Raw genomic sequence first — 11,091 nt, 5'->3', positions numbered from 1 at the left:
CTTTCTCCTGAAGGAGGCTAGGGGAGGAGAGGAATGATTTGGTTTGACGTTTCTCCTGAAGGAGGCTAGGGGAGGAGAGGAATGATTTGGTTTGTCGTTTCTCCTGAAGGAGGTTAGAGGAGGAGAGGAATGATTTGGTTTGTCGTTTCTCCTGAAGGAGGCTAGGGGAGGAGAGGAATGATTTGGTTTGACGTTTCTCCTGAAGGAGGCTAGGGGAGGAGAGGAATGATTTGGTTTGTCGTTTCTCCTGAAGGAGGTTAGGGGAGGAGAGGAATGATTTGTTTTGACGTTTCTCCTGAAGGAGGCTAAGGGAGGAGAGGAATGATTTGGTTTGACGTTTCTCCTGAAGGAGATTAGGGGAGGAGAGGAATGACTCAGTTTATTTGTCACGTGCACAGGATACAACAGGGGTAAAACAGTATGGTAAAATAATTACTTTCAAGCTCTTTCCCAACAATACAGTATTTAACATCAAAGCGTAACTGACTAAATAATGAAAGACAAGCACTGTAGTTTTGAATTCTGTTGAGTTAGTGTGAAGAGGTGAACACATAATTGCTGTCTATGAATAAGGACAAACCACCTGGTACCAACAACCTGAATGGTAAATTACTGAGGTTGGCAGCAGAACACATTGCGACTCCTATTTGCCACTTCTTCAGTTGAACTCTAAAAGTACAAGCCGTTGATATTGAATTTGGCCTTCACTACCATAGCCCATAGAAACGCATTGAATAACACATTCATCAATGGCAAAAATGACAGTCAAAAAATGAATGATAAGGAATAAGGTTTTGAAGCGTCTGTTATGGATTTACATCCTCTGTCTTATCATGGATTGAGAGTTACTTAAAGTTGAAGTCGTAAGTTTACACACACCTTAGCCAAATACATTTAAACTCAGTTTTTCACAATTCCTGACACTTAATCTGAATAAGAATTTGCTGTTTTAGGTAAATTAGGATCACCACTTTATTTTAAGAATGTGAAATGTCAGAATAACAGTAGAGAGAATTATTTATTTATCTTGTATTTCTTTCATCAGATTCCCAGTGGGTCCGAAGTTTACATACACTCAATTAGTAATTGGTAGCATTGCCTTTAAATTGTTTAACTTGGGTCAAACGTTTCCACAAGCTTCCCACAATAAGTTGGGTGAATTTTGGCCCATTTCTCTTGACAGAGCTGGTGTAACTGAGTCAGGTTTGTAGGACTCCTTGCTCATACACGCTTTTTCAGTTCTGCCCAAAAATGTTCAATAGGATTGAGGTCAGGGCTTTGTGATGGCCACTCCAATACCTTGACTTTGTTGTCCTTAAGCCATTTTGCCACAACTTTGGAAGTATGCTTGGGGTCATTGTCCATTTGGAAGACCCATTTGCGACCAAGCTTAAACTTCCTGACTGATGTCTTGAGATGTTGCTTCAATATATCCACATCATTTTCCGTCCTCATGGTGCCATCTATTTTGTGAAGTGCACCAGTCCCTCCTGCAGCAAAGCGCTCCCACAACATGAAGCTGCCACCCCCGTGCTTCACAGTTGGGATGGTGTTCTTCTGCTTGCAAGCTTCCCCCTGTTTCCTCCAAACATAACGATGGTCATTATGGCCAAACAGTTCTATTTTTTTTTCATCAGACCAGAGGACATTTCTCCAAAAAGTACGATCTTTGTTCACATGTGCATTTACAAACTGTAGTCTGGCTTTTTTATGCCGGTTTTGGAGCAGTGGCTTCTTCCTTGCTGAGCGGCCTTTCAAGTTATGTCGATATAGGTCTCGTTTTACTGTGGATATTGTAGATACTTTTGTACCTGTTTCCTCCAGCATCTTCACAAGGTCCTTTGCTGTTGTTCTGGGATTGGTTTGCACATTTCACACCAAAGTACGTTAATCTCTAGGAGACAGAACGAGTCTCCTTCCTGAGCGGTATGACGTGTTCCCATGGTGTTTATACTTGCATACTATTGTTTGTACAGATGAAGGTAGTACCTTCAGACGTTTGGAAATTGCTCCCAAGGATGAACCAGACTTGTGGAGGTCTGCATTATCTTTTCTGAGGTCTTGGCTGATTTCTTTTGATTTTCCCATGATGACAAGCAAAGAGGCACTAAGTTTGAATGTAGGCCTTGAAATACATCCACAGGTACACCTCCAATTGACTCAAAATATGTCAATTAGTCAACAGAAGCTTCTAAAGCCATGATATAATTTTCTGGAATTTTCCAAGCTGTTTGAAGGCACAGTCAACATAGTGTGTGTAAACTTCTGACCCACTGGAATTGTGATACAGTGAATTCTAAGTGAAATAATCTGTCTGTAAACAATTGTTGGAAAAATGATTTGTGTCATGCACAAAGTAGATGTCCTAACGGACTTGCCAAAACTATAGATTGTTAACAAGAAATTTGTGGAGTGGTTAAAAAACTAGTTTGAATGCAAGAGCATAGTGTAACGATTGTCGTCTGGAGAAGGAGAAGAGGACCAAGGTGCAGCGTGGGAAGTATTCATAAATACGTTTCTTTAATAAATATGAACACTAACAAAACAACAACACGACAAACGAACAGTTCTGAAAGGTGACGACAAACACTAAACAGAAAATAAACACCCAAAAACCAAAGTGGGAAAACAGGCTACCTAAGTATGGCTCTCAATCAGAGACAACGATAGACAGCTGCCTCTGATTGAGAACCATACCAGGCCAAACACATAGAAATAGAAAACCTAGACTTACAACATAGAATACCCACCCACATCACACCCTGACCAAACTAAAAATAGAAACATACAAAGCAATCTACGGTCAGGGCGTAACACATAGACTTATCCTTAACTTTTGAAGTAGATAGTGAATGTCAGACACAATATCAGATGTGTCCCATTCTCTATGTTATGCGTTGTGAGCCCTGGTCAAAGTGCAGTACATAGGGAATAGGGAGCCATTTGGAGGACATGCATATTCCTGTGTGCTAGGCTAATCTCCTCTATATGGTGGAAAAGATGATACCTGTTATTCCTGTGTGCTAGGCTAATCTCCTCCATGTGCTGGAAGAGATCATACCTGATATTCCTCAGCCCTTCATTAGCTGAATCTGCTCTAATGTAATAGTACTGGAATTCATCAGATAAGTGGAATGGGGGGTACTCAAAGAGAGGTTTAGGAAACACTGCACTCATCTGCACTCTAAAGTACTCCGTGAATTTGTCTTGATGGCTTCTCTTTCACTGTCTGTCTGTATATCTGTGTGTCTCTCTCTTTCTCTCTCAGGAGACTATCAACATGGTGATGTTGACCATTCTTCTGCTGGTCAGTGCTGCCTTTGCACTGGGTGATACCCTAACACTGGACGAAGCAAGTAAGAGAGTTCATCTCACGCTTTACAGCATTCATTCAATCAGTCATTGATTTATTAATTATGTATTGTTGTAACAGGTGTGTGTGTGTGTGTGTGTGTGTGTGTGTGTGTGTGTGTGTGTGTGTGTGTGTGTGTGTGTGTGTGTGTGTGTGTGTGTGTGTGTGGAATGACTGATCTACAAATAATATTGAGTAGTTATTTATGATGCCAGGTGATTTGTAGATCAGTCAGTCTCGACCCACCTTTAAAGTCGGCTGCAATTTCTAACATGCCCTGTGTCTTCTCCTTACAGATGCTATGATGGAATCTGCAGCAGATAAAAAAAGCCCCACAGACTGGTTCCAGTTTAATTCACGCTGCTTCATGTTTGTTGAGACTGCAAGGACATGGCCTGAAGCAGAGGTAAAATGCTTACCCTCTTCTGTGAATTAAAGAAGTTCAATTGAATTCAACTTGCTTATTTGGTTTGACAATACATTAAAGGGGATTCGGCCTTATCTAAACAGGCACATGCCTCATGTAAAGTACTGAACCTCCCCTTTAAGTTATTGTCTAATTAGAATTTTCTATAGTCTTTGCAATATTTATTTAATGTGTCGAGTCAGAACTCCTGTATATTGGAACCCACAGGCCATGGGTTAAGACAGAGATAAACTAATATCTCGAAGAGCCTATTTCAAAGAACATTAGTTGTGATGGCCAATATTTAATTGTGAGAGTCCAGAACACACATTCTCACAAAGACAGGACAACTGACTAATACCTACATTATGACATGTCTTTGTCCCTGTCTACGGCTTGCTCTAGCGCCACTGTATGTTCCTTGGAGCAAACCTGGCGTCTGTGCACAGCTCTGTGGAGTCCCAATTTCTACAGGCGGTGGTGTTGATCAAGACTGGCGATTTCCCTCTGACCTGGATTGGAGGATATGATGCTGTTCAGGCAAATGTGGAAAAGGTACCCAATTGTCATATTTGAGTAAAAGTTAAAATACCTTAATAGAAAATTACTACAGTAAAAGTGAAATGTTTACTCTCCCTGGACAGTTCAGCTAGAGTATACTCACAGATTTAGAGGATTTTTGGTATGCTCATCATTATGTCAAGGGCCACTTGTGAAGTCAGGGACCATATAATTTACGCCTGACACTATCAAATCAAATTTTATTCGTCACATGCGCCGAATACAAAAGGTGTAGACCTTACAGTGAAATGCTTACTTACGAGCCCCTAACCGACAATGACATTTTTAAAAATACGGATAAGAATAAGAAAAAGTAACAAGTAATTAAAGAGCAGCAGCAAAATACAATAGAGAGACTATATACAGGGGGTACCGGTACAGAGTCAATGTGTGGGGGCACCGGTTATATGGACATGTAGGTAGAGTTATTAAAGTGACTTTGCATAGATGATAACAACAGAGAGTAGCAGCAGTGTAAAAGAGGGGGCGAGGGGGCAATGCAAATAGTCTGGGTAGCCATTTGATTAGACATTCAGGAGTCTTATGGCTTGGGGGTAGAGGCTGTTCAGAAGCCTCCTGGACCTAGACTTGCCATGCGGTAGCCGCTTGCCGGTAGCAGAGAGAACAGTCTATGACTAGAGTGGCTGGAGTCTGACAATTTTTAGGGCCTTCCTCTGACACCGCCAGGTATAGAGGTTCTGGATGGCAGTAAGCTTGGCCCCAGTGATGTACTACCCTCTGTACTATTTCTTTGCATACTCTTAATTCTTGCCTAATATCTTGGCATGCATAATTCTTTTTATTTTTTTTACCAATTCTAATATTTTGAATAATGTGATAGGCATTCTGCACTGAGTCACACGGTATAATATATATATATATATTTTAATATATATATATTTTTTACTGAACACTATTGAAGTTGACATAGCCCCTAGATACTGTCAATTGCCCAACTTTTTTAAGAATTGCATATTTTTTTACCAGACATGATATTCCGCTTGAAATAACATGATGTAGATTAATGAAATAATCAAAAGAAAAATATGTGAAATATTTATTAGCCTAGTGGTTAGCAGTATTTAGGCATTTCATGTGAATAAGGCCTCATGTGAAATCATTGTCTAAAGCGCAAGAGATACTGTTGGATTTAGGTCTAGATTATTTATGGGTTGATCATATAGAAATATCATAACATTATGTTAACAAATCCAAAGTAATGTCCTGTCTATGGTGGAGGAAGCACTGACTCACTGCCTTTTTCTATTATCAAGACACCTGCTGGTAACAACTCCTAACTGGTTAGGACTGCTCATGAGGTGTCCTAAATATCTATAGGTGTGACTCTTATGACTAATGAGGCTTCATGTATAGCTTTTATTTTTATCCATAAGACTAGGAGTAAAATGTCTCTATTCTCATAACTTACAACCAATACTCTACTCTGACATGCTTTGTGGATACGGCCCCAGATCCAGGATTGGAAGATCTTATAGATGTCCACTGCAGTAGCCACTGACACACAGTGGGTTGTAGTGGGATAGCATAGTAGGCTAGAGTGAGTACTATGGCATCATAAGTCATTAATTGTTTTAATATCTAAATATGTTTAAGTTTTAACATTCTGAAAGTTCTCTGGCAGTGATTTCAGTTTATATTGTTGAAGTCTGCGTTACACCATTTAAATGCATGAGGATAGAACAAGCTATATAGTTTAAAAAATATGAATGGAAGCAAAAAGCTGTTTTGAAGCAATGTAAGTTGAGTCAGTCTGCACATTTCCATGTTGAGTTGGTGCTTGTATCGTAAATGGATCAAGAGCACTGGCTAATCTGAATGCACCTTTGAAGTCTATGGAGCTTTTATGCACATTTTAAATGATTATTGTTCAAAAAGTACAAGACGTATCAACAATCTTTTGACCAGCAATCTATATAATTTGAGTCCGTCTGTACATCAGCCTGTACATGTCAATGTTGTTTTAATGTTTGTAGCATTAACATTTCAAGAGCAGTAGATAATCCAAATAGTTCCCACTGAATCCTATGGAGCTTTTATGTGAATTTAAAACGTTTATAGTTCAAAAAGTATAAATGGTATCAAAAAGTAAGCTATTCCAGACCGGTCTGCCCATTTTGAAGTTTGTATGGCATTTCTAGCTTAAAGCTGGAATCCATAATATTGAAATGGCCACTTACGTTTGCGATATTACAACAAAGAACTTACTTCAAACAGCGGACTTTTCAAACAGCACTTACACTAAAAAAGGGCATTATCATATTTTTCACAGAATTATTCCAATCCTCATAGAGCGGAAATATATATATATATAGTTGAAGTCGGAAGTTTACATACACTTAGGTTGGAGTCATTAAAACTCGTTTTTCAACCACTCCACAAATTTCTTGTTAACAAACTATAGTTTAGGCAAGTCCGTGAGGACATCTACTTTGTGCATGACACAAATAATTTTTCCAAAAATTGTTTACAGACAGATTATTTCACTTAGAATTCACTGTATCACAATTCCAGTTTGTCAGAAGTTTACATACACTAAGGTGACTGTGCCTTTAAACAGCTTGGAAAATTCCAGAAAATTATGTCATGGCTTTAGAAGCTCCTGATAGGCTAAGTGACATCATTTGAGTCAATTGGAGGTGTACCTGTGGATGCATTTCAATGCCTACCTTCAAACTTAGTGCCTCTGCTTGACATCATGGGGAAATTTAAATAAATCAGCCAAAAAAGAATTGTAAACCTCCACAAGTCTGGTTCATCCTTGGGAGCAATTTCCAAACACCTGAAGGTACCACGTTCATCTGTAGAAACAATAGTACGCAAGTATAAACACCATGGGACCACGCAGCTGTCATACAAAAGCTCTGTCAGGAGGAAGGGGCCAAAATTCACCCAACTTATTGTGGGAAGCTTGTGGAAGGCTTCCTGAAAAGTTTGACCCAAGTTAAACTATTTAAAGGACATGTTACCAAATACTAATTGAGTGTATGTAAACTTCTGACCCACTGGGAAGGTGATGAAAGAAATAAAAGCTGAAAGAAATAATTCTCTCTACTATTATTCTGACATTTCACATTCTTAAAATAAAGTCGTGATCCTAACTGACCTAAGACAGGGAATTTGTACTAGGATTAAATGTGAAAAACTGAGTTTAAATGTATTTGGCAAAGGTGTATGTAAACTTCCGACTTCAACGGTACAAACACAGGGAAATCTAGTTTTTTACTGCACTGGACCTTTAAGGATTTTATCAAGAGTGGAAAGGGAAATATTCTTAAACTGTAGGCTACACATTTGACATTTGAAACTATATATATTGGGATTGTGTTGGATTTTTTTATCGAACCATGTTGTAATTTAAAGTTTAACAAATTCTATATATTTATTTTTTATTTTTAGCGTGTTCGTGGTAGTGAAGGGTAACTTTTCCATTGTTTATTAATAGAATAACGGGATAAAACTCAATATAAACCTTTACATTTCTTCCAGGTATACAGTTATTAGGCCAGTAGGGCTACAGTGGCATAGTGTAGTTTGTTGAAGAAACAATGTCTGAATTGGAATGTGATAGGGAGAGTCATTTCTTATTCTTTGGAAGTCGTTATCTTAAAGCTGGAATCATTAATGGTGAAACAGCCACATTGGTTTGCGATATTACAACAACAAAGATGTTACTGCAAACAACCAACAGTGTTTTTCCCCTCTGACATCTTCACATGCGCGCTAGAAGAGCACAATATGTACTGCAATGTTTTTAACATGCTGCACAAAGCTCCTCAGCTCTGCTACAAAAACAATAACAATGGTGGTGGGGCGGTCAGTCCCTACTGCGGATTCCATCTTTAAACGGTTGTAGACATGTTATGACCGTCATTTTGACCATTGAAGTCTGTGGCCATTGAAATTCATTGGGATTTTTGAAAATGTGGAAGAATATGTTTTTTTCAAGCAACGGTATCAGTGCCAGTCTGCACATTCAGCAATTTCTTTCATACTGAGACCTCACTTCTTCCCCACAGGACAGGCTATGGTTCTGGAGTGACGGATCCAAATTTGATCACGAGAACTGGGCGAAAGACGAGCCCAATAACTATCAGGGTGCCAGAGAGCCATGTGTTCAGATGAACTTTGGAGGTACAGTAAGCCCACTATCATTCACTGATCCATTCATCAAATTAAATGTTATTCCTAGTAAGTATAACAAATAAATCTGACACACACACACACTTTTATTAAACTTTTTGTGTGTATATCTGAATTGATTTGAGAGGTCATTTCTATTCTGTGTTTCCGCTTAAGATAAACATGCCTGGAATGATGAATTATGTGGAAGGAGATATCCCTCGGTATGCTCCATAAGAAATTGTTCAAACTATCAATGAAACCAAAAATTCTACTCTGTAGTGTCAGCATCCTAAATGAACATATTTTATGGTAAAATCAAATACTTTTGGAAGATTACTTGTTTCTGTAAGATGAAAGTTCTAGTTACTTGTTGTACATAAATGTTGAGTAATGATTTTGTGGTTATTAAAATGGGTTTGTTATTTTCTCTCATGAGTTTTTATTAAACATGAATGATAGCGCCATAATTGTCAAATCCTTTGAAAGGTTTCTTAAAGATACATTCTAGCATCTGTTCAGTGGTCATTTCAATTACTTGATAATTAATCTTGAAGAATACAATGAATAAAATTATCAGGTTTGAAGGTAAGACCCAGATGCAGACTGCGTCAAAGTAACAATGTTTATTACAGCAACAGGAGCAGGCAAACGACTGGTCAGGGTATGCAGGGGTCGATAATCCAGAGTAGTGGGGCAAAGGTCCAGGACGGCAGGCAGGCTCAGGGCAGGCAGAGGTCGGTAATCCAGAGTAGTGGGGCAAAGGTACAAGATGGGAGGCAGGCTCAGGGTCAGGAAGAGTGATCAGGCAGGCAGGCTCAGAGACAGGACAGGCAAGGGTCAAAACCAGGAGGGCAAGAAAGAGAGACTGGGGAAAAGCAGGAGCTGAGACAAAACGCTGGTTGACTTGACAAACAAAACGAACTGGCAACAGAAACAGAACAAAAGGTATAAACACCCAGGGGATAATGGGGAAGATGGGTGTCACCTGGTGGAGACAATCACAAAGACAGGTGAAACAGATCAGGGTGTGACAATATAGCTTTAAAATAAGTCAAACATTATCATGTGGATGTCATAGACTATCAGAGCATTGTCTATGAATTTGAGAGTTGTTACATTTCTCTACACCAGTGGTTCCCAAACTTTCTATAGTCCCGTACCCCTTCAAACATTCAACCTCCAGCTGCATACCCCCTCTAGCACCAGTGTTTTGCCATCATGGTTCGCTTGCCACACACACACTATACAATACATTTATTAAACATTAAAATGAGTGAGTTTTTCACAACCTGGCTTGTGGGAAGTAACAACGAGCTCTTATAGGACCAGGGCACAAATAATAATATAATAATAATCAATAATTTTGCTTTTTATTTAGCCATCTTACATTTTACAACTTTATTTGTACATTGAAAATGGTGAATAACTCACCACAGGTTAATGAGAAGGGTGTGCTTGAAAGGATACTGGGGCCCATTATCAGCAACGATCACTCCTGTGTTCCAATGGCACGTTGAGTTAGCTAAACCAAGTTTATCATTTTAAAAGGCTAATTGATCATTAGAAAACCCTTTTGCAATTATGTTTGGAGAAGTTGTCAAGAAACTGAATATCTCGTACAACGCTGTGTACAACTCTCTTCAAAGAACAGCGCAAACTGGCTCTAACCAGAATAGAAAGAGGAGTGGGAGACCCCGTTGCACAACTGAGCAAGAGGAAAAGTACATCAGAGTGGCTAGCTTGAAAAACAGACGCCTCACAAGTCCTCATCTGGCAGCTTCATTAAATGTACCCGCAAAACACCAGTCTCAATATCAACAGTGAAGAGGCGACTCCGGGATAAAAAACATTTGTTTTTTATTTATTTCACCTTTATTTAACCAGGTGGGCTAGTTGAGAACAAGTTCCCATTTGCAACTGCGACCTGGCCAAGATAAAGGAAAGCAGTACGACACATACAACAACACAGAGTTACACATGGCATAAACAAACATCCAATCAATAATATAGTAGAAAAAGTCTATATACAACATGTGCAAATGAGGTAGGATACGGGAGGGAAGGCAATAAATAGGCCATGGTGGCGAAGTCATTACAATATAGCAATTAAACACTGGAATGGTAGAATGTGCAGAAGATGAATGTGCAAGTAACAGGGCAGACGTTTTTTAGAACCCCTGAATGTAGCTTTGTGTTTCCAAACTCTCACTGGGTATAGAAATGTGTGAGTACAAAATGTGCTTGTTAGATCCAAACGTATTAGACTTGTATGGGATGGCGCGATACTCACTGTGTGATTGACTCTCTCCGTGAACAGCTAGCTAGTATAATATCCTACTATACAACAGCTGAAGAATCTAACACGGTAAAAGTGAGAAAAAATTCGATAATGTAATAGTTGCAGGTTGAAAATACAAGCTACACAGAACATTCTAATCAGCAGGTTTCGCACGGGTGCAGTTTGGTTTTGCCTGGTGACATCACCATGTGGTAAAAGTTAATAGACCAATAACAAAGAGTTTGAAACCTCTGCCAATAACAACACATTTTCAGTTTACATATCCCTCCCATTAGGCCCCTCCGCTCTGGTGGATTGATTCCCATGTTGAGTCCCTCCAGGATTTGTTGA

General features: G+C 39.2%; 1 protein-coding gene across 1 annotated transcript; it reads left to right on the top strand.

Annotated features, from left to right (window-relative positions):
• The first annotated feature begins 3,259 nt into the window (after positions 1 to 3,259).
• On the top strand, positions 3,260 to 8,719 carry LOC129854756 (ladderlectin-like). Its single transcript, XM_055921906.1, has 5 exons — positions 3,260 to 3,356; positions 3,649 to 3,758; positions 4,164 to 4,313; positions 8,357 to 8,471; positions 8,637 to 8,719. The coding sequence occupies exons 1-5, from the start codon at positions 3,281 to 3,283 to the stop codon at positions 8,717 to 8,719; spliced, it is 534 nt and encodes a 177-aa protein (XP_055777881.1). The 5' UTR covers positions 3,260 to 3,280.
• The last annotated feature ends 2,372 nt before the right edge of the window (positions 8,720 to 11,091 follow it).

This window comes from Salvelinus fontinalis, chromosome 5, assembly GCF_029448725.1.
Source record: "Salvelinus fontinalis isolate EN_2023a chromosome 5, ASM2944872v1, whole genome shotgun sequence".
Lineage (NCBI taxonomy): Eukaryota > Metazoa > Chordata > Actinopteri > Salmoniformes > Salmonidae > Salvelinus > Salvelinus fontinalis.
The sequence above is the reverse complement of the archived record's forward strand: the minus strand, read 5'-3'. Positions and strand labels throughout refer to the sequence as shown.